General features: G+C 40.2%; 1 protein-coding gene across 1 annotated transcript in view; it reads right to left on the bottom strand.

Annotated features, from left to right (window-relative positions):
* Nucleotides 1-980: 980 nt before the first annotated feature.
* LOC146324319 (contactin-associated protein-like 4) overlaps nucleotides 981-25,002 on the bottom strand; it is a 138,311-nt gene continuing 114,289 nt past the window's right edge. The window contains exons 18-24 of the mRNA XM_084723631.1: nucleotides 21,531-21,770; nucleotides 17,650-17,874; nucleotides 15,054-15,187; nucleotides 13,623-13,710; nucleotides 5,088-5,303; nucleotides 3,151-3,222; nucleotides 981-1,880 (exon numbers count right to left, since the gene is read on the bottom strand). Of these exons, the coding sequence (XP_084579757.1) occupies nucleotides 1,684-1,880; nucleotides 3,151-3,222; nucleotides 5,088-5,303; nucleotides 13,623-13,710; nucleotides 15,054-15,187; nucleotides 17,650-17,874; nucleotides 21,531-21,770 (1,172 nt within the window). The 3' untranslated portion in view covers nucleotides 981-1,683. The remainder of the gene's footprint in view (nucleotides 1,881-3,150; nucleotides 3,223-5,087; nucleotides 5,304-13,622; nucleotides 13,711-15,053; nucleotides 15,188-17,649; nucleotides 17,875-21,530; nucleotides 21,771-25,002) is intronic.

Below are 25,002 nucleotides of genomic sequence, written 5' to 3'. Positions count from 1 at the left end.
GTCCCATTAATTTCTTCACCTGAGGTTGTGTTGACCACTGAGAGTTAACAGGAGCCACTAAAGTTTCGGTTCATTAATATTAATAAGGGATCTGGAATGAATGGTGAGATGTGGTTAACACAGCTTTGTTTTAGCATCCCTGTAACAAGTAATGCCTTGGGCCTGCAGGGCAGACACAACAGTATGTTTATGAAAGTGGTCATGTACATAGACATTGACAAGCATTTCTCTGGTGGCTTTGCTCTACACTTCCTGCCAATCAAACACTCTTACACTTTCATTGCTCATGCACAGTAGCAGTCATGGCTCCAGTTAACCACTCAGGAAATCTAAAATGCATCACTTTATTTGCACCACAGGAATTTTCATAGAAAGAGCTACCAGACAAAAGGCGTTCAGAGGAGAAAATGTAAATGCTTTCATGAGCCGTATATCATTATTGTGTGTGAATATTTTGTGCTAAAGAGTATCAAAAGCGACCTTTATTTATATAAAAATGTTGCAAATTGTTACTTTAACCATAAAAACATATTGGAGACAGAGATATGTGAGAGACATAGATAACAAATGCTTCAACTCAGCAGTAATGAGGAGAAATCCTTCAGCATGAAACCACACTGAGACAGAGAAAAAAGCATTTTCTGCTTCTCTCCTCCAAAATCCCACCCAGGATCCAAAGCGGTGCAGAAATGGTGGAGTATAAATATATTTGGATGGTTGGTTTTCATTAAATCATTTATGCCACACTGTCAGCACCTCTTCAGTTCTTCTATTTCCCATTCTGATTATCTCTCAGTCTACCTGTCAGCCAAACACAGATTAGTGCTTCAGCCAAAACACCATAAATATCTATAGAGCCAAGAAGTGACAGACAGTCTGTGTTTTATAGCCTGTGCCGCTTAAAACTTAACTGTTGAAAGAGTTTTGGTGCTGGCTGCTCACTGCAGGAGGTACAGGCAGGGAAGAAAAAAAACTCAGTCTTATGTTAAAGCTTTTATTTTTCTCATGATGTAAAGAAAAAGCACAGCGAGTAACATAAAAGCTGCCAGACTAACTCAAAGACAAAGTGTGGAAGTTAAGTTTTCTGACTGACTTTAATTTCGTATTCATATATACAGCAGGTGTTGAAATTATGTTCGGGTATAACAGATGGATTTCAGTTGATTCTGGGACTGTGCTATGGCTGGGCTCTTATGTGTACATGTGAAACACACGTCAGTCCTCCAGTCCGTCGAATCCGTCATCCAACATTTTGACATGTACCGTATGGCTCTGACATCTCACATTTCACAGAAGGTTCATCGTCCTCGTAGAAAAAGTACTTTTTATAAATTAACACCAGGTCCAAAAGTCTAGTTTAACTGGAACAAAGTTGTGTATTGACCATCACATCTATTCTGAACTCGCATTTTAATAAATTCTTTTAAACATTTCAATATGCAGAGAAACATTGTCATAAGCACACAAATTACCATTTACATTTTTAAATATTTACATCCTTAAAATGACAGCAGAAAATAAAATGAAATAAAGAAAATCATAAACAGTTCTGTTTTTGACTTCACATCTTGTTGAGTCACTGGTACCAGTGGCTGAGGGGCTGTGTGTGTCTAGTGAAGCGCTGAGCTTCTATTAAATCCTCCCGCTCCGTCCTGTCAGGTCAGTGGGAGGTCAGGGCTCCTGCTAAATGAAATACTCCTTTTGGTTTTCACTGGGAGCGCTCTGAGAGTCCGCCTGGCTGCTGTAAGGGAACTCGTGGCCGTCTTCGGGCTGAGCTGCTTTGACTTCCTGGTTCCTGTACGTCTCTTTTCTGCTGCAGATGAATCTGGCCATTACCGCTAATGCAGACACGGTGACGAAGATCACCACGGCGATCACGCCTAAAAACACAGAAACACACTAAATTACTTTTTTCTTCAAAGTTACAAACATGATTGTAAGTAAGCAGAGGCCTATACTACAAAGCAGAATTTGGGATTAGCGAGGCAACTTCAGGATTAACTTAGGTTTTCCTATGATGGTGGTTCACTTTTTTCTGGGAAACATCGCCATGATAACTTGATAACTAACTTGCTGTGGAACAGGTTACGTCTGAGATAAGAGATCAGTTCGGATAAAATCACTGATTACTGACCAGTTCTCTTAGAAAATTTACGAGGCAGTGCTGAGAATCACCGAGATCCTGTGGAGCTCGGCGCAGATCATAAGACGGAGGGAGGAAAAGTGTTTTTTCACTGTGCTTTTTAATACTGATATCATCCTTCAACAGACAGTGATTGAAGCACTAAAGCCTTGATTAATTAAACACTGATTAAGTTTCAAGAATATCTAAATAATATGATAACAGGAGGGAAGTTTTTCCTGACTTAATCAGATTTCTTCAATATTAATGATTGATAACACAATATAAAACATCTACCATTTAACGACAGCAGGTAACTTGATTGTTAAAACTTGTAAAAGGCAAAGTTTGAAAATTAATTCAGACTATTTCTATCCTTTTACATGTTAATTTATCTTGTCAGGCTGTCTTCACATCGTAGAACAGTATTGATAACTGAAAGTGTATTATTTTGGGACACTGTTGGGTTTGTCACTCTTTTTTTGTCACTTTCCTGGCATTTCATCTAAATCTAAAAGAGCTCGCATGGCTGTAAAGACAGGGCTGTGACTTCTGACACATTTTCTTTGTGAAAAATATAAAACCTGTGACATTTTCTTGAAGTGCTGCTTTATGTATGAACAAGCCGAAATGTCTATCACTAATCTTGCAGTTTTATTTGTAATTCAAACTAAACTTGGAAGACAAAACGGCTCTGGACTTGAATGATGCATTAAAGTGGTCTAAATATGGAAACGCAAAGTCTAACGTTTTTTTTTTGTCAGCAAAGAGTTCATGCGTTTTGTGACTTCCGACCTTCATTAAACAGCCAACTGCTTACTTCTCCTCAGTGCCTCTTTTTTTCCTCAGCTTCCAAGAAATTATTCTTTTCTCATTTGCATCCTGCTTGAATTTTATCTTTCCCATCTATGACATCTTTTGGTTATTTTCTTTAGAGTGTCATCTTGTTTTTTTTGGCTGCATCATCCCAAATATAAAGTTCTGAGTCAACTGTTTGCTCTTATTGCTGCTGAGATGGATTGCATTACCTCCAATTAGAGCTGAGTCGCTCCTGATGGCGTTGACTAAAGGTTGACCTGGATCCACTGACCCAGGTTGGTCTGTAGAGAGAAAGGAAAAAATAATAATAAAAATAATAATAATAAAATAAAAATTTCATCACAGAGTCTCTGTGACTCATATAGATGTGCATGGTACCCGTTAGCGGCCAGGGTGGATTTAGCCATTTTGGGGCCTAAGCTGAACACAGCTCACCACACCTGTGTTCTCCCCCTTTTTCAATATTTGAATGAATAATAAGTCAAAAGATTAATCTTTCATTTATGGTGGAGTGCGGAGGATGGATTGAGAAGTCTCACAGTCTCAGTAAAGAAACTGCTCTGTAGTCTGGTGGTACGGCAGTGGATACTTATGTATATCTTGCTGCACCCACACCCAACTAACCACTACTTTGGTGTAGCGCACTGCTCAGATTTGCCCCCAAACACTGCACTCAGAGTTCAAACTGTTTGAAATTATTTGAACTTTGGCAATGTTTGCCATTGACATTTCAAAGTACAACAAATTCCATAACAGCTGTGTGCGACAATGTAGCCAGAAGCTACCGTAGATGTATGAAAGTGACACAAGTAGAAGAGGGAGAGACTGATGGTCAAGTCTTCCCTTTCCCCAACTGTCAGTAGTCAAATCGAGCCATGACAAATTACATTTAGTCACAAAAATCAGAAGAAGAGTTGTTAGATTATTAATACTGAAGCATCAGTTTGCAGCACATTACTGTTGTGTCTGCATCCCCAGATCTATGTGACCTGGATAAGAAGCATCCATAGCGAGCAATAAAGTTTCTAAAGTGCAGACAGAACCCCTGTCCTCTCCATTTATATGCTTTACTCATAAGTGTTTTAATTAACCTGGATATGAAGCGTCTGTAGCCCTAAATAATATATAATATTTTTAAAAAGTGCCACTTCATCAGTAGCACACCGTCTCTTCTAGTTGCATGGAGGAAACACTGAAACTACATGTTATCATGAAACACAGACTAGAAGCGACCTTAGCTGATTAATACTGAAGCATCAGTGTGCAGCACTTGTTGTCTCGCAGTCAGACTCATGTCTCTCCACAGACCCCGCCACAACCAGACGTAAAACCTGCTTGATATCTGTCTCGGTATTGGCGAGTCATCAGTGAGCGCTCACCAATGTCTGGATCATGTCTTTGGACAGTTCACACAATCCTCACTATAGGGAGAGCGCTTGTAACCCCAAATATGGTTTTATCCTAAACCTACTGAAGAGGTTTTGTTGCCAATACCCAAGTAGTTTTTGTGCCTGAATCTACCCAAACTACAACTGTTTCATGATGTTAACCACCTGAAAAAATGGCCTTCTGGTAGTGAGTGATAGAGCTGCTAAAGTGTACTTGTCCACCACTTTGAGACACAGAAGGGTGGTGACAAAATGTCGATATGTGACGAGTTGGGATGAGAACAGAGTGGAAATCACAAGGAAAAGGGTAACAGAAACACGGGAAAAGATACAGAGAAGAATATAGAGCAAAGATGCGAGGAAGTGAACAATAAAAGTAGACAAGTTTAAAAAAGGTGGAAAAATACAAAAGAAGAAAGATGTGAAGTGAAGGAGTGTGTAGGGACAGATGAGGAGAAGGTAGAGTCAGTGAGAGGAGCATCAGTCAGAGCAGAAAGTGCTCGCTGAAAGCCTCAGCTCAGCCTCAAAGGACTTCTCTACAGTTGTCTGACTAATCTCATCTGTCGTAGTGCCATCACCCTGTCTGCTTACCGAGGAGGATGGTTAATGAGCCCATAAAAACGTCTAATGAACAGCCCTAAGAATAATATTAAAGGCACACCAGACGGATCCCCACGCTGGGAGAGGGTGGGGTGGTTACCTAATGATATATAGTATAGCATGGTATAGGGTATAAGGGCTGAGTCTGCTCGCTGTACCTGATAAGGAGTGTGTGGTTTCTGCTGCGTAGGGATTGGCTGGAGAGGACGAACCACAGCTCGACTGGACCAATGGGCCGGTGACAATAACAGGGCTGTCGGGGTGCAGCAGAGCAGCTTTCAGAGGGCTGATGGAGTTAAAGCGAACGCCTGACAGACAGCCGGTGAACCCAAGAGAGGCCAAGCCGGCCAGCTCCTCGTCCAACTCATCAGGCTCTGAAGGCAGAGAGAGAGAAACACAGAGACATGAGAGGCTGAGCGAGACAACACATTTGTTATCGGCAAGTTCCAATTACGCGCTCAAAGTACAACAGTGATAAACATTTATCTTGATGAGAGCATGGTGGTGATGATAAGTGTATCTATCTATGTCTTAATCATTTTAATATCCATTTTGATGTTACAGAGGAGGGTAAACCTGCTGGAAATGAGTTTTCCAAACCGATTTGTCAAATAAATGATACTGAAAACCTGCACGTTATGTTCAAAGGTAAAGTTTTTGAATGACAACAGCATTTTTTTGAAACAATCATTAACATACATGCTAACTGCAGTATGGTGAAAGTAATGAAAGTTTAAGCAACTGAAACACTTGATTAAAGGAAAAGTTCTGATTATTTGAAGTGAGGTAGTTTGAGGCACTTACCCGATCTCCAGTAGATTGTGATTAGCACATGCCTCAATATTTCAAACCGCCTAAAAGAAGTCTTACCTATAAGCATCAATACACTGTAAAAACAAAAAACTTGAGACTACTCAACAGTTCAAGAAAACTTATAGATTTTTCTCTTGTTTTTGTTTTTGTAATTCCGACAAAGTCTGTTAACTTTTCTACATTAGATAAATCTTTGATTTTTAGAAACCCAACCCCCAAAATTGAATAATGGTTAGTAATTTAATATTTTCAACTGAAAACAATTAATTTTCAAGAACCCAAATAAAGTCAAATCAAGTTGACAGTTGACAAGTAAATTATCTCAACTATATATTTAGGATATTTTCACCTCTTCGTGTTGCTGACACACAGCCTTTACTGGTGGGAAAACCAACATTATACAAGCCAAATATTGTTCCCTCTAAAGAAAGCAGGCGTCTTCAGCAAAATTTTACCTCACAAAACATGGGAATGGCTGGTCTACTGCTGCCTCGAGTGGTTAGCTTGTTTTTGTTATTGTGTGTGGGTTTCATGAATCTGAACTGATGTGTTCTGTGATTCAAAATGGCTGTTTTTGTCAAAGGAGCCCGGTTGCTTTGGAGACAGAGTGGTATTTGGCTTATATAACAGTGGTTTTCCATCAGAAAAGACTGTCTGACAGCAAGGTAAGGCAGTGAAAATATTCCAAATATATAGTACACTTAGACTGATTTTTTTAGTTGGCTGAAATATGTTTTGCTGCTGACCTTGTCCAAAGCAGTAGATTGCATGTCAGTCACCATCTACAATAATACACTAATTATGGATAAGTACCTCATACAACCACACTTCAAAAAACTGTCCTTATAAGGTTAAAGAAAGATCATGGTTATAGTCAAGCATTTTAAAAAAGACGTATAAACATTTAATTATTCATGTCAAAGACATGAATCGCAGCGTCCAGCATCAAAGTCAAACACATTATGTGCCACAGTACATAAAGGTTGCACTACCTGCCTGCATCGGCATTTAATATCGCTGCTGGTCATAAATCATGCACAATCTGTCTACGAACATTACTGCTGTGGAGATCCTCCTATAGGCTTTTTTTTTTTTTACTCTTTCTGCCACTGTGAAGATTTGAGTTAAGAGATCAGCACCTTCTCTTTCCTCAGACCAAAATCTGTGTTTAATAAAATGCGAGGAGCTGTTTGGGTGTGGGGATTCGTCTTTCAGGTACAGAAAAATCCAGTTTAAGGTTTGGATTTTTTCCTGGTTGCCTCACTGCATCATTGACCAGCCTCATTCAAATAAACGAGGAAGGATGAGTTAATTGTAAAAAGCGATGAAGGAGGAGGCAGGGCATGTTTAGTTGAAATGGAAGCTACTGTTTGATTGTAAAACCCCATATGTTGCAGCGTTAATAAACAGCTGGTAAACGACAAGTGTAAAGCCACACTAGTGGAGGCTGAGATGTTGTATACACTCTACAATATGAAAGTATTGGGCGAAACAAACTACATAACAGCTATTTTTCTAATTTTAGAGTCTTGCTGCTAGAGGGGAGGCAGTTGGGTTATTAAAATCAAAAGGATTCATTCCATTTGGATGATAAAAATGCTGAGCAAATTTCATGGTAATTTGCCTTTTATATTGTTATAATTCTTGTGTACGAGTCTAAAAGTGCTGAGAGAGGAAAAGGTGAAAGAGGTCGCCATGTAGCCGCCATGGTTACGGTTTGGAAAAGATCATGATTTGTGGCTAAAATATTCAGTCTCACAAGATCTTTTGTGGCTCTGGGGTTCCCTTAGACAACAATTCAACGATTCAAGGATTCAAGTGTTTCCAACAGAGCCTCCCAAAACTCAGATCAAACTGTAAAATCAGGCAGCGCTGATCCAAAATGGATCGAGATTCTGTCACTAGATTGCCTATTTAAAATCAGAAACACATTTGATTAGTTGTAATACTGATTACTAGCTGTAATGTACTGGTTAGTCGTGATACAAGAAACGCTGCGACCTAGCCCGCCATTAATTCCTGCTGAAAGGACGAGCCAAAACCAAGCACTGCCCACTCGCGGTACATCACCCAGATGACGGCAACCCCCACATCGCCAAATTCTAGTCTCCATAATGGCAGTCCACGAGCCACGATTTGTCCACTTATTGTCAGCGGTTTTGACCTGATGATGATCATGAGACCACAAATTCCCTACAGCTCCCATGTTTGTGACACCTGCCTTCAAACAGCTCATATGTTTTTAAACCTGTGTTTTGCAGGAAACGTATATTTATCAGTAAAAAACTTGCGTGACTCGGCTGTCATACGTTAACTAACCATGTCTCACTCTCTTGCGGCTAATGTGCTCGCAGCATCACTATTTATGACAGCAGGTGCAAAATGAAATCTTCAGCAGCTATAAACGTCAGTGTGTACGACAATTATTCCTGCAGTGCGATTTGATTACACAGCACATCATTGCCAGTCATCTAAGTTATTGCCAGAGAGAAACAACTTTCCAGCACATAAATGGGACGCTGCAGAGAGGCCTGGCTGGAGAGGGCTGTTCATCAGCTCTACATTTGATCGGGATTTGATTAAGTTTTAAATGAAATGTGATCCTCCGAGCAGTGGGAAGTAATTTCACTTTGAATTATATATCTCATGACACACGCATATGTACCGAGCAGCTTGCAATTTAAGTAAGAGCTGTAGCATAAGATTGTCGCTGTATTAGTGCACCATATTTTTTTCTCCATTATTTAAGAAGACCCACTTTTTCTCTGTCTCTACCTTCCACCATTTCTCTCTAATAAATTAAACCACACACAGGAGGGGGAATAAGTCTGTTCAAATAATAACAAACTTGCCTTACCCAGCAAGCAGGCATGTGGAAAGTGAGTGATGGAGAAAAGGTTTCTGTAAGTCATTACGATGAGGAACTTTCCGCAAATAATGACTTATCTCAAAATAGTGGCTTAGTGTGTCAAATTAGTGAGAAACTTTCTCAAAATAATGACATTTTATAGCAAAAATAAAGACAGTATCTCAAAATAAAGACGAAAGAAGTATTCCAGAATGGTGATTTACTATCCCAAAATAATGACTTAGTATCTAAAAATAATGGGAAAGGTTTCTCATTATTCTGAGATACTATGTCATTATTTTGAGATACTTACTCATGAAATTTTCTCATTATAAGGACTAACAGGATCTTTTTTTTTTTATCACACTGGCTTCCATATGCACATGTTTAACTAGCTGTAAGTGTTGTTAAAGTCATCCTTGTGATAAAGTAAAAATAAAACCAAACACTTGGAACTAATCAGCTGAAATTAAGCACAAGACTTCCAAGAACGTGGAGTTGATACATAGGATGATGTAAATTTTGTAATGTTATTTCTTATACAAATGAATCACCAGGAGTCTGTGGCATCACTAAGGAGGATTTGGAGCTGTCAAACCCCACGCTGACAGCACCGGCATTGTATCCACGAACCGCTGATTACTGTCCACCTCCGCCCAGCTGCTGCCCTTTACCTCCACCTCTCTGTGTATCGCTATCTCACACTCCCACTCTCTTCGTCATCACTCTCTCTCTCTCTCTCTCCCTCTGCGAACATCTCAGTCTCTCCATTCTTTCCTGCTCCATTAGTTAGGCTGATGGATGACAGCGCTGGCAGGGAGTGACAGTATATCAACTATCTTGCTGCCTCTCTGATACTGATATGACTGCCTGAGTCCTCTGGCTCGGCAGAGGGAAGGCTGGGTCACATACTAACATGGTCTGGGTCAACAACAAAACAAAGCGCAAGGAGCTGGACCTAAAAACAGCACCAGCATTAATTTATACTCGTGTTTTACATGTGCACCATGTGTCTGTTGGAGTAGAGCATTTGGTTTTTATGGTCAAAGTACAACTAAATACTCCAGTCATCATACACTACCGGTCCAAAAAAGAAGAGTCACCACCTGGATTTAACCAAGCAAATAGGAGCCTTCCACTGCATAATTACAGCAGCGATTAATATGTTTCAGCTGGCAACAAGTTATTTAACTCTAACTGATGCAGTGAGGAGTTTCTAATTTTTTAAACAACCATGTCAGAAGACAGATCCTGTCATCGTGGAAAAGAAGGGTCAAATTACTGGCCTGCATCAAGCAAAGAAAACAACTAAGAAGATTGATCAAACTGCTAAAACTAAGTTAAAAACTGTGGTGAACCATCATCTTTAAGGAAGAGATGTGGTCTGAAAAAATCTTGAATGATCCTGATTGGAGATTACTTAAATGTTTGGTGAGATAGGAAGCATAAAGATTGGACTCTGGTGCAGTGGAAAAAGGTTGTGTGGTCTGATGAGTCCAGATTTTCCCTGTTCCAGAGTGATGGGGGCGTCAGGGTAAGAAGAGAGGCGGATGAAGTGATGCTCCCATCATGCCTACCGCACAAGCCTGTGGGGGCAGTGTTATGATCTGGGGTTGCTTCAGTTGCTCAGGTTCAGCAACATTATGTGCTCAAAAAAATGTGGTCAGCTCACTGCCTGAATATACTGAGTGACCAGGTTTTTCCACCAATGGTTTTTTTTCTTCCCTGATGGCACGGGCATATTCCAAGATGAAAATGCCAGGATTCATCGGGGTCAAATTGTGAAAGAGTGGTTCAGGGAGCATGAGACGTCATTTCCACACATGGATTGGCCACCAGAGTCCAGACCTTAACCCCACTGAGAATGTCTGGGATGTGCCGGAGAAGACTTTACGCAGCGGTCCGTCTCTCCCATCATCAATACAAAGATTTTGGCGAAAAATTAATGCAGCTCTGGACAGAAATAAATGTTGTGCCATTGCATAAGCTCATTGAAACGATGCCATGATGGATGTGTGCCGTAATCAAGACTCAAGGCGGTCCAATGAAATATTAGAGTGTGTGACTCTTTTTTTTTGGCCAGGCAGTGTATAAATAAGCAATTACATGAAACATTTATTTATTGCTGCAGTCCAAAAATCCCTCATCCACTCAGCCTAAGGTTGGGATAAATAATAGAATTTATAACATCTGGTTATGTGTCTGATTATGCTTCTTTCTGATTGCTGGATTCAATTTGTGGCATATTATTTGAGTAAGAAAATAAACCAAAATACTGCATGTGGAAAGCTGTTAAGGCATCCCTTAACAGCTAGTTGGCTCTGTGACTGGCTGTCCAGTTTATAGCCTGCCCCTCGCTCCAAGAGACCCTCCCCAAGATAAGTAGGTTAGAAGATGGATGGTTGGATGGATAAATGATAAGCTATTCTGTGATTCTTCAGCATCTTCATAAACTATCAACAACAACATTTAGAGAGCAAACTGGCAGTTTTATCACCTGCTCTGTTCTCAATTTCAATGCCGTCTGTTTCAGTTAAACATCTGTTAAGACAAAGCTCACACTGCTGGTTGGATCCCCTTCAGCTCACGATTTAATGACCTTTCTTGTGAAGCATTAACAGCTTCCTGCGGTTTTAGTCACAGATGTTAGCGAAAGCCAACTTGTTAAATAGAAGACACCATCACACCTCCGACATATCACCGAGACGAGAAACACTTACTGTGCCATTCGTTTTTTTCATCTTGTTGCTTTTTGGGGGGGCATTTTCAGCTTTATTAGACATTTAGACAGGAAACAAGGAAAAACGGCGTGGGATGACACGCAACAAAGGTCTCTGAATGGAATTGAACTAGAAACACTGTGACAATCTGAGAACCTATCAGCCCATCCTTACCTTAAATTTAATAATTTTGTTTATCAAGGACCACAGATAATAGACAAAACAAACAAACAAACAAAAACAGCCATATTGGTGAGCCGACCTGTCCTTTTTATTAACAATTTCCTTACTGTCTGCAGTCATTTTCTCTCCTCATGCTTTTTCTGTTGTTTTGTCACGTGTTAATGGGGCAACTGAACAACACACCTGTTGGTCTGAATTTTTTCATTACCTACAGCTATCATCGGCTATCACGTGGCATGTGGCACGTGGCAAGTCTGGAGGCAACGTCCAATGTTTCAGGGGTTCCGGTATAGTCATCAGATATCCAGATAACAGATATCTATGCCGAGGCTTCCTCTTGTTTACAGTCTGATTAGCAGCTAGGGATGCGAGAATGGAGTTGGAGTTGAGATCTCTTGTCAGATGATAGCTGAGGGATTTTTGATATTGCATTTTGACCGATTCTGCCTCTTTTGCTCTTCACATGGACTGACTGGACCTGAACCCACCCAAAGCCTGCTTAAACGTAATCAGTCGATACTGCTCCGACTGCAAATGGAAACCAGACCACTTGCAAAACCCAAATCTTGTCCCTTCGCTACAGATTCTGCATTCATATGCAGATATCTGTTCATAGAGATTAACACTGTGTTTATGTGGCTTGCAGTATAACAATCAGCTCCCTGTGACATTTCTTTTATTATCTCCACCTTGAGCAGGTGTTTTAAGTTATCACCTCTTTTTTTATCTCAACTTTAGCTCTTGTCAAACATATTGTAAGAGTCGAGCTATATTTAAAGTTGTGTGTTACAGCGTATGCTGCATTGCCACATCTGTTGCCAGTTGGAGCTATGGATTGGAGCTGTGATTAATCAGCTTGGGTTGTTTGCATTTTCTCCCACAAGTTTCTGGTGGAGTCAATTGTGAAGACAATGATAAGGAAGTACATCCACCACATCCAGCAAAGCTATTTTCATTGCAGACCTTCTGCTCATTGCGTTTGCTTCAAAAATGAACTTAAACACTTCAGTAATCTCATATTAAGAAATTAAACAAGGCAGCAGATGTAAGTTACCAGACTGTAACTCCAGTTCTGTAAGAATGTGCATAGTCCATTGTCATAAAAGCAGTTACTGTGGTAAATATAATTAAAACACAATGGGCCTTATTACATGTGATACAGGTGAAATCTGAAGTCTGAACTATAAATCAAAACCTACACTGTAGAAATCTGTAGTAAGATTGTTGTTCATCATTTGTGTAAAGCATTAATGCAGCTTTAGGATTAATGACATATGTGGAGATGTTTTTAGAAATAAGTGATTTTTTAACAAATCCCCAGTTTGTCTCAGATGATGCTTTTTCAAATGTAAATATTAGATGTAACACAGCAGGCAACTGTAATACAAAGTGTTTTCCCTTTAAGAGATGCCTGGGGAGGCGTCAGCACATCAGTGCTGCCGAGGACGACAGGAGTGATGTGAAAGTAAAATGTTCTGTCGGGCAGAGACGGGGTGAACTGTACTGTCTGACTTCCTGGTTTAGCTTGACCCCACCCACTGCAGCTGAGACTTATTGGTTGTTATGCTGAATCGCAGGGTGCTGACTCCAATCTTCTAAATCATTTGTTCTTTTCAATCTCTCCTCATTACCATACAAAGTGAAGGACCTTTTCCAAAGTTATTACCATTACAGCTGTCTGAAGCCCCGCTCAGCGAGACAGACATAAAGACTGTATTGCTCACCGCCGCGATAACACAGATAAAAGTTCACAGACGTATACTGTATTTTGCCTCCCCATATGGCACTAAAATGCGTCTAATGCCACATAACAATCACTTAAGTGGGTGGCTCCACCTTAAGTCATTTCTAAGGTTGCTCTTATTTTGCATCTCCACAGTAAAGTGCTCTGTTTGTGACTATTTGAATATGGATGTCAACTTCTTTTTTTTTTCCTTTTTTTTTTTTTTTAAAGCATCACATCTGTTGCTCAGACTGCAGATTTCCCTCTGGTCCGCCCAACCCGCTGAACAGAAAACAGCAGAAAGCTTCAGAACAGCGTTTTGTCGCATGAGGCCAAACATCTCGGTGCTGTTATTCAAATGAGTCTGTCTAAGTGCTGGAGTCTGCACTAAGAGAGACCCACTTACCCTGCACTCTGCCCAGAATGAGCGATTTGATGCTGTTGAATTCCACATCAGATGTCAAGTTGAAGTCCTCTCTGGCATCCTGGTCGATCTGAAAGATAATATATGTCACGTCTGAGAAGATAAAAGCTTGGCAGGTAGAAAGCAAAGACAGCGGCAAACTGTCGAGGACAGGTCTCTGTTGTCAAGTATTAAAACAAGAAGAAACTTCGACAAATGGGTGCAGAGAAGCAAGCAATTAAACATGAAAAGCTAGCCGGAGGCTCAACCTCTTGTCTGACCTGCATATTTAAATGGGATTCAGCCCCAAAGCAAGAAACCAACAGACCCGTGAGATGCAGTGGTTAACAGTGAGCGGGGAGGTCTAAGTGGAGCAGTTTCAGAGGTGGTAAACGCCTCACAGTGACACACTCATTATAATAAAATGTGATATATTGTTTGTAAACACAGAAATTTGTACTTGAGTGAATCATTCATCAATAAGACATCTGCTAATGTTAATCATCCTGAGACTGAAGTGTTGCCACAAAAAGCAGAGAATTATAAAGTAGCTTGAAAACAGAGAGAGAAAATGTAGCATTCATGATTTTTTATTCTATTTTGCAAAAGCCTTTTCATATTTGGAACCGCTTCTGGACATTTTGGTGCTCTAGGCAACACATCCTCTGGCAGCCCTGAGGGGGCTGATCTTTTCATTGCAATTTATTACAGTTAACAATTTATTCTAATATAATGTGAAGATTATTGCCCTCTGATGCTCTCTGTCATAGCATTAACTGAAAGTGATGGCTGCTGTGTTTAGCAGCTCTGAGGGTCACTCACTCACACGTTAAAGTTTTACCGGTGTTTGAACAGAGCACAGGAGGATGTTTTTGACAGATGTCATTCGGAGCAAACATCTGGATTCATAGCGATTACCTATGAATCAAAATGCTTGGATTGGTCTGGTGGATCAGCTCAGGACATCCTTACTTTTGTTTCCATTTCTAGGTGAATGTAGATTGTTGTTTATCTTTTGTTGCAGGAGTTTAGGACGCATCTGTGCACAAAGGTTTTGGATTATATTATCATTTGAAAGTATGGAACAAAAGTAAGCTGGGTATTCATATCCCTGCATATATGATTTAGTTGCAGCAGGAAAATTAACTGAAAATAAGCTGCAGACAGTGCAATTTATAGACAACAAAAATGTTTAGACATCGAGCGTCAGCTCAATAGTGTCCCAGTCTGCCTGCAGATCCCTCACATTATCAGTGTGAGCAGTGGCTTTACGTAACAATGAAATACACAAATTGGATCTCGGTATGAGAGAATTTCAAAAGGCAGAAATTACTGATGAAATACGTCTTCTTACTCACTGCTTCACAGTGTCTGCGTCTAAACCCATCCCTGCTTGTCGTGATCTGTGTGACTCAGTGAGAACTGTGTGTTTACCTGAACAGAGACAGTGTCTGCCAGTCTCCTGATGGTCACAGTGTGCAGACGTCCATCAGCCAAGTTCGTGACTCTGCTCCACAGCACCTCCACATCTCTGCTGCTGTGCAGCTTGTACCTCAGCTCCAGCTCATCTGTGCAGACACGAAACGATATTTCTTTTTAATGTAAGCACATGCAGAATGTAGAAAGTTTAAGATACATATGAAAATAACCACAGATTTTACTAAAATTAAAGGAGCAAATATGTAAGAACTACATGATTTTGGTCACCTGTCAAATTCATCCTTCAAACAAATAAGGAGCAGCATATCACCGGTGTAACCACTAACTGCTTTAACACAGATAGCCGTGCAGATATTAGCAAACTCTCCTGGGGCTGGGAGCTCAGAGCTTTGGGGGAGTGTTGGTGTTTAAGCCTCTAGTGCAGGAGCCTAGAGGAGGATGTTTTCAGGCTGAGAGCAAAAGGGATCCAGCAGGGAATGCCACCAGGGATCCAGGCTGGAATGGGCACCAGAACCGAAGCCAGGCGAGTGGGGAAACAGAGCCAGGCTCAGCAAGCGAGAGCAAGGTCAGGCATCGGAGAGGCAGCAGGATACCAAAATATTTTCAGTTTGAATTTAAGATGGTTTTAAGGTGTTTTAGCACGTGTTAACAAGGCAAGCTGGTCTTAGTTCAGTAAAATAGGAAATACACCTATTTTAACTCAAGTTTCTCTTTCTTCACATTTTGTGAGTTTATTTTGTTTATTTGTTCGACTCAAAAAGCTGAGAGAGCTATACCATCGATACTGAAAAGGTATTGCGTGACAGGACAGGCCAGGGCTAGGTGGCTAACATGCTAACTTCAGTAGATACGTCTGCACAACAATACCTGGTCATCTTTGACATAATGTCAAAACTGATATTTCTTATCATTCTGTTGATAATTTTAATTATTTTTTATGTTTTAAGATAATATTCTTACATATTGCTCCTTTAAGGTAGAGTAGTGTTTTATTTGTACCTACAGAGCCAGTCTGACATTAAAAAAAGAGGACCTGGAATAATAAACATCACCATTCATTATATTATTCATATCTAATACATGGTTGTGCTAAAGACTGTAAAGCATCAACTTGTAATATTTCTGTTTATATAGATAAACTACTGTTATTGTTGACCCCCAACAATAAACGGAAACCCAATGAATGATAATGCAAGATTACCTGATCTGTTTTTAACAATGGGGCTGATTGGTACCACAATCATGCCAAAAGTTAAAGATCCAAGACAACATTTAGCAAGTCTTTGATAGTTAATGAAGCACTTAATCCATTTTACTCAAAAGTTTCCACATTCTCGCCTCTGAACATCTCAGAAGACATGTATCTACTCCTTCAAAGAAAGAACATTTCAGCCTGATATCTGATGTTCCAACACACCAGCTGCTGAGTTAAGAAGCTACAAACCATTTAATTCAGCGAGGATTAATATTTTATCTCTACGAATAACACTGCATGATATAAAAATTAATTTCCCAATTTTTTACAGTGTTGCACTTAATAAATTCAACGGCGCTGAGATAATTTGAATGCTCTGTCTGCAGACTTTACAGATGAGCAGTAATGATAGGAAATAATCTTTTTTTAATAACCCAAACACATAATACTTAATGCATTTTTTTCTAATTATGACTCACCATGTTCATTTTTTTTCCAAACACAGACTAATAAGGAGCAATTTTCCTATCATAAGACCTCATCTTGATAATAAAAAACAATCTCGCAGAGGGCACAGGGTGTTCCAGGCTCTCAGCGAGTGACTTCTTAGACAGTAAAGTTTCTTTGAGTGCAGCGGCTGAGGGTTCCTGTTACTGCAGCAGCAAAAGACAGAAACATGAGATGCTTTTTGAAGCATCCAAAAGAAGCCTCTCTCTGGGATTTAATTAGATACTTGAGCAAGAGTGCAGATACGTGATGACGACCTGATCAGCTATTCAAAACCTGCTTTCCCCCTGCTTTCTCGCATTGAAAAAGCTGAGAGTTGCTCCTGCTAAGGGCAGAATTTGACAAAAAAAAAGATACAAAGATAAAAAGTATTGCATCCACTGGGTTATAGGATACCTCCAAAAAAAAAACATCAAAGGTTTCAGTTTACTAGTTTTTGCTGTCATGATGATGGATTGTGTTCAAAAATTCAAAAGAGATTTCTAACACCTGAACTCTACTTCATGGTAATTAAAAATAATGAGTAATTCTGCTGTATTTACAAGTTACAGACACTGGATAATGGGAAATCCTATTCGGCTATGCAGGAATGCTGGAATTGCTCCCTGCCAACTGGAGCTGTGTGAAGCTCTGCAGTGAGGCGAGTGATGAAAATTTGAACACAATAAATAATCACAATAGCAGGAACAAGGGAAGGAAGACCCCCACTGAAAACAGAATTATCATTTAATAGTAACTGCAGCAAATGTTGTCTTTGAACCTGACACTGTGCATAACAATTAGCCAGGCAGCATGGAGACGTAGGAAGAGAGGAGAGGAAAGGGAAGGGGAAAGAGAAAGAGCAAAGCAAAGGCGGTGCAGGATTAACTTTGGCCAATCTTTCCTCACCATGTTGGTTAATGAGCAGGGCCAGGTATTCCCTGTAGAAAGAGCCAACATAGAGCAGCAGAGCAGGACTCTGACTGGTCCTGAAGCTCAGCGAGATGTTTTCTCCTCTCAGCGTCATATCAGAGTAGATGTAGGAAGGCCAGGCGCTGCTGTTCCTGCTCAGCTCGTACGGCTCCTTGAGGATGTAGGTGATAGATGTGGTCGACTGAAAGTCGGCTGAAACCTCTGAAAGTTAGAGAGTTACAGTGTTGAGATGTGTCACTGGTGGATCTTCTTATGCGCTCTGACTTGTTCTCTGATGCTCTATGTCCGTCTGTTGCATCTTTAACACGAAACTTCCTGTCACTGACTGACAGTAAAGATCAACATGGAGGGAAAAAGGAGAAAAGTCTGCACATTGTTAAGCTCCAGATACATTATTTAATTCCCCTCTAGGTCATTTGCCTTTAAAAGCAACATTTCGATCTACAAGATCCTCCTCGGGCTGTTTCTTTTGGATCAAAACATTGCCTTCAAACTCTTCAAAGAGAATTATTATTGTTGTTGTTATTTTATTTATTTACTTATTTTTTGCCAAACAGTGTTCAAACTTTTCTCCTTTTTAATATATATGATATTTTTTGTCTTGCACTTGAATATTTTTGCCAGGATGTGCACACACTTGGTCTGTCTTCTCAATACGCATGGTGGGAAAAGAAATGAGCCTAATCTGGAAATGTAATAAAAATTATTTGCAGTTAAGATAATATCGGCAGATAAAAAGCCAAGTCATCATTCATTGCTGACTAGTTTTTGGCTTAAAATGGCAAATTAATTGTCTTGAAATTAAAGGACCAGTGATTTAGCATCATGAACACCACTCGCCTCACCTTCCCCTTCCCTTGCTAGTGTTTGGTGTTACATTTCTTCCATATTGTGCTGGTGGATCCCCATATATCATACACACTGCACCTTTAGATTCATTTGTGATTTTAAAGAACAGTCCGACATACGCTCAATGCGATGTAAATACGGACAGCTGATTAGCTTAGCTTAGCATAAAGACTGGAAATGGAGAGAAACGGCGAGCCTGCTGCTCAAAACAAATTTGTCTACCAGCATTGTTATGAGTGGGACTATTTCTACACTGGGTGTAGTCATTCTTAGAAACAGTCTTTCAGAGGTTGTCTGGCAACCTCACAAGTATGTTTTCATTATTAACATCATTATAACTATAAGCTGACGTTTTTACACTTTGGTCTTCATATGGATTTAAAAAAATATTTTAATAAGTGACCTTTTGGGGTGTTAGTAGGCAGCTCTTCTCACTCTGGAAACAGAATGAAACAGATAGCCTGGCTCAATCCCAGTCTTTGTGCTAAGCTAAGCTAACTGGCTGCTGGTACAGACACAGACAGACAAGAGACTGGTACTGAGTTTCTATCCCAGTCTTACAAGAGAGAATATGAGTGTGTTGAAAATGTTGAACTATTCCTTTAGCAACATAGAATGACATATTTCTACTGACTTAGTTTGACATTACATTGACTTTAATCACTGTCCAATGAGCCCTTGATGCATCGCATGGTGGACGCAGTGGCATGGTGGACTAGAAGAGCCCTTTAAGATAATCCCGGTGATTGACCTTGAGGACAGAATGGGCTCATTTTGACTCACTCAAAGCGAGTGTCGAGAGGACGAGCCATGCAGCCGGTGAACGAGACAGACAGTCAGGGTCAGTCTAATGTCTGGTGATGGATCCTCTACAGAGAGCTGCGTGATCTTTGCCCTCTCCTCCTCATTAAAGCACCAGGGCACGACAAGTCATTGCAACTGCGTTTTGTAACACTTTAACGTAAACCTCTCTGTCGGCTTACAAATGAATCAAAACTTCATGCATTTCTCTTGCTGTTTTTATACTAGTTGTTTGTGTGAAAGAGTTGGAATAAACCCTAAAATAATGAATATCAGAAACTTTTATACATTTAAAATTTAAGTTGGTAACAGAATAGGAATAAAGAACCGGCTCCAGTTGAGAACTGATCCCAAACGTCTACACTGATGGAAACAACAACAAGGAGTCATTTAGGAGAAGAAATATGGCTTTAGAAAGATGACAGCAGTGCTAGTTATGTCTGTAAAGTGATAATTTCAACAAAGGATGGAAACACCAGCAACATGCTAAAGCATCTTTCTACACAGCTTGAGCTTAAGTTCCCAGAATGCTGTGTACTTGACTCTCTACACATGAGCGCCACGGCTTCCCTGATCTGGAATCAATTAGGGAATCGATAAAAATTGGTCCGATAAGCAGAATTGAAAATGGCATTGGTATCAATAAAGTCTTATCTGTCTCTGTTGGTTACTGTTTGCTGCACCCCTCCCCAAAACAGCAAGTTTTGAACATCTCCACATGCTGTTTTTTTTACTTTTTTTAAAAGTATAAAGAATAGATTACACACTGTGTTACAAGTAGATGAAGAAAAGTTGCAAACACTTGCATGTCTGGTTTACTGGCTCACTGTGCATCTAGAAGAGTTACTCGGTGTTACCCCCAATGCCAGGGGCTTTTCATCATTTGTTTCCTTTCATATTTTTTACAGTTAAAGACACTGCTTCTACAGTGCAGCACGACAGAAATGTTGTTTCTTTATTTGCATGGTTTCTATGTGGATCATCAGTTGGTGAGGATACTGACTTTTTGCCTGGGACGTGCGGGTTTAGCAGGACTTCAAGTTCATACTTAAGCCTACAGTGCAGGACATTTAAACATAAATAAAAAATAAGTCAGTTACATTCAAGCCCTCTCCGATGTTCAAACAAGGCTGATTAATCCTAACGCTGTCTCTCTGTTTAGTGACATTTTTATTAGTTACACAAGCTGCGAGGGATTATGAGCCAAATAAAATCACAGTATTTTGCACAAATTTAAAAATATTTCTAAATGTATATCACCCAGAGACATTTCTGGGTCTGGGCCTTCACATACTGTTGTTAGTTGACGTTACTGAAGTACAGAACCAGTCAAAAGTTTGGCCATACTTTACCATTCGTTTAAATCAGAAAGTGCGTCCAAACTTTTGACTGGTACTGTCGGCGTGTTATTCCTCTGTGAGACTGACTAATGCATCACTGCCTGTGACTGCCATATCTACCTGGCAAACAAATCTCTTTCTCTTTATTTGGAGCCACGGACAGGTGACACAGACTGAGCTGGTGAAATAAAACTCAATAATAAAAAGCAGGAGAAGACCCTGCTGTTCAACTCAAACAGTCATGACTCTAATATTATAATGATACCATGACTGAAATATTATAAACCTACTGTTGAGTCTCAAAAGAAAAGTAGGTGCAAGTGCCATAAATTATATATAATATTTAAAACCGACATTACCTGTTACTTTGTCATTCTGCCCCATGAATGATGTCTGGAGCAGTTTCATAGCATCTGCTTTCCTTAGACACAAACCTATAATGAACTGCATGCTAAATTATGCACACGGAAATTAAATTCTCAAGGCAATTCTCAGGATGAAAAACTAAATGAGCCAGTCTGAAGTTGGAGGACAGACTTCTTTGTATTTTCAAGATGGTATCAGACTATGTTTCTCTCCAGTTTCACCGTCCAGTGTGTACCTCTGTCTGTAAAATATAATTGGATCTGTCTGGAGGGGTGGGTGTTGGATCTTAAAATGTCTGGCAAAAATAAAACTTTACAGATCTGAAATCTTTAGCTGTGATAAAAGTTTGTATTACTAGTAGCTTGAAAAATCGTAATCCAGGAAAACCGGATACAGTCACAATTAAAATCCACCTATTGCTTGTTTAAGAAACAACAAGACAAACAAGAATCTGCGTATTTACAGACAAGCACTCTCCAGTGTGTATTTGAATGTACGTACCTTCATGACAAAAGGATCCAGTGTAGGCTGACTGTCTGCAGTCGCAGGAGAAACCGCTGGCTCTCTCCACACAGCGACCCTGGTTCTGGCAGAGGGAACCGTAGCTGCTGCAGTGGCCTGGGCATCCAGGTCGGACCCCTGGGGTGATCTTCGCCCTCTCCTCCAGGTCCAGAGTGACGCCGTTCAGCTGCAGAGAGCGGATGCAGCCCAGAAAGCCCTTCTGCCTGGATGCAGTGCCTCCTGCCAACAAAACACAAATACTGTACACATGATACACTGGAACTAGTTGTCTCTTCTTCAGCTGTGTCGCCTCGGGTTTAACTGACACCAAGTATCAGAACTCAAAACCTGCTCAGTCCTCATACGCTCAACAGGCTCCTTCTATTGCCTTTGTTTTCTTCTGTAATAATTTTTATATAATGTTACCTTCAACATATTAAGTATTTACTTACTGATTAAAAACAATCATACATTTGCAATCCTCACAAACGTAATAAACATTTGCCCTCTGTGACAAATTACAGCCTCATAGATGGGAAGTTGTGGTTGTGTTTATATGTGCATGTGTGTCTTTCTACAAAGCCTCATTCAAAATTTGATGCCTGTAATATGTTCCAAAAAGTCGGGACAGGTGCATTTGTACCCCGGTGATACATCACTTATTCTCTTAACAACACTGCTGCTCCACACATTTTTCAGTGTGAGACTTTTACTACAAAGCCATGCCTTTGTAACAGGTGCTGAATGTGTCTTACCCTTGTCTTGGTGAAATAAGCAGGGACATGTCTGAAAAAAATGACCCAAAACCTATACCTCTCAGCATTAATGGAGCACATGCGCTAACACACACACATCTGAAATGTGGACTCATCAGACCACAGCACGCTTTTCCACTTTGCGTCAGTCCATCTCAGATGAACTCGTGCCCAAGTGAAGTCTGCAGCCTTTCTGGATGTTGTTGATATATGGCTTTCTCTGTGCATGGTGGCATCTTAACTTGCTTTTGTAGGTGCAGCAATGGACTGTTTATTGCCATCAGTGTTCCCAAGTTCCCAAGTAATATCCTTTATACAAACATGTTGGTTTTTAAAGCAGTGCAGCCTGAGGGATTGAACGTCACAGCTATACAGTGTTGGTCTATTTGCACACAATCATGACACCTGTTACTAATTCACCTGTTTATCTGTGGAGTTTTATGACGAAATGCAACTTTCTTGACAAGTAATATTATCTTTTAAATTAACAAACAACATTTGTGTAATAATGTGACTTTTCATTGGGTGGAAAAGTCTCACAAGCTTGCCAAAAGCTATTTTTACCTGCCCAATAAAAGTAAAAGTAGCCAATCTAGAATCAATGGTCACATTCCTTCTCTCATTCTGTCTCTGATGACGATAATCTTTTTGTCTTTCCTGCTGTAAATTATGACTGACAGCAACATGTTGCCACTGCAGCACAACAAGGCCACGTCTGCTCTGCAGGTCACCGAGACACTGACACTGCTGATATCACTGCGCTGGCTGTTGATCGGCTAACTGCATGGCTGATGAGCCATCTGGTGTCTGCTATTCATCCTTTCCACTCGCAGGCAAGAAGTGAAGAATCTCTTCCTCCTTTCACCTGACAATTAAAATTCTAATATACTGCAGCGACCTCACACTGTTCACAGAGTTTAGACTTGGCAAAATTACATTTCTCCCGGAGTTCCAACCTGGCGACGTCTTATTTTATATGCACGCGTGACAGTTGTTATTGTTCTTGCAGACTGGAATTGGCAGGGTGTTACTCTCACAGTTTGAGCCTGGAAACGCTTCAAATGTTCAGCCAGAGCGGCTTTTCATACAACTATATCGCAAAACCTCTGTGAAGCTCTCCTCCTGCAGCACGAGTTATAAAACACAGGCAATGCATTATGAGCACAAAGAGAAAGAAATTTAATTAAACATTCTCTAAACGACTCAATGAGGAAATGTATGATTACACTGAATGAACGACAATGCACAACCAAGTTCTATTAAATAATGATTTAACCAGAAAAGGCTGGGGGCTGGAGTTTCTACAAAATGCTGGTTGTGGCTGCAAAAAAGGGTAAAGTCCTTAGTGCACTTTGGTTAAAAGACCAATGATAGACTCCTGAGGGACATAACCTTTGACCGAAGGAGAGAGACAAAGCACAGGAATTGCCACAGAAAGAGTTCCTGCGGGAGTCAAAAGAAAAATCCTGTAAATGACCGTGAGAATGTCAGCCACTTAAGCAGCTTTAGGCTCATCTCAAAAAGGTCTGGCACTGGACAAAAAGCAAGACCAAGGACTCTCCTCCTTCATTAACATACTGTAAGGGATGGAAAGAATGCTAGGCTATTACACATATAAATATAATATAATATAAAATAAACACCTTTAGGCTACAAATTAAAATGCTTGTCAACATGTACACTAGCAGAACAACATGAGATTGAGTGCTGATGTCCAAACCAACAAAAAATTCCTTTCTAAGGATGTCTACAGCCTGTTTGTACAACTGATTATCGAAACCACCTTCCTCAGAGTAGATTTACTAGGATTGATCAGAAAATAAGACAAAACTCAGATAATTAAACAAAACTGACTGAAAATAAATATAAATAATAAATATAAAAATGAGACAGCCTGACATGTCTTATAGAATTAACAGCATAAAAAAAACAGAAAAGATGTCAGTGTGAGATGGTGACATTGGTCATGCAACATGATGGATGTGTTTGATTTGGGTCACTGAGTGGGCTGCGTGATTCATAAAATCAACAAGTAATTAAGGTAGATGCAAGAACTATGCAGATGTACAATACTGCTGACCAGTGGCAGACACCCTAGATGGAGACTTTATCATGTTGTCTTGGACATTGGGCCACTCTAGTGGACATCAAATCACATTTTGTCTAACACAGAGTCATCCAAGATTGCACGTTTGCAGCGTCTCATTTTTTTTTTCAAACATAGAGGCACCAGGGCAACAAGGATGAGTCGATGAAGCAATGTCAGTTAGCAAAACAAAGTTATTAAATTATATTTATTACATAGATGGAGCTTCAATTTGGGACAGTGGTTGTTAGGTCTGGGACAGTTTAAAGTAGAATTTGAAAGAGCTGCAGGATGCTGGGGAAAAAAAAGTTCATTTTGAGCCCTGCCTGTCCTTGAGTTCACCAGTGATGCCAACCTTAAAATGCAATTACACTGTATTGCAGTGTTGTTCATTTTTTGAACTGTTCACCAACTCTAAGCATCAGGCGCCCTAACACAGCTCGATGTAAAATGTTTATCCATATTTCGACTACATGATATGGCTTGGCTCGACTCTCCGAGCTCTATGCCTTTCTGTGGAAAGTATTTTATATTTTGCATTGAGTCAGTACTATCTGCAGTGTAAAAACAGTAAATGCACATGGAGCTCTCTGGAGCTCTGCCCTCCTGCAGCTTCAGACACGCCAGCAGC

Source organism: Lutjanus erythropterus, chromosome 7, assembly GCF_056507025.1.
Source record: "Lutjanus erythropterus isolate fLutEry1 chromosome 7, fLutEry1.hap2, whole genome shotgun sequence".
Taxonomy (NCBI): domain Eukaryota; kingdom Metazoa; phylum Chordata; class Actinopteri; order Lutjaniformes; family Lutjanidae; genus Lutjanus; species Lutjanus erythropterus.
Note: the sequence above shows the minus strand (reverse complement) of the source record. Positions and strands in the feature narration are given on the sequence as shown.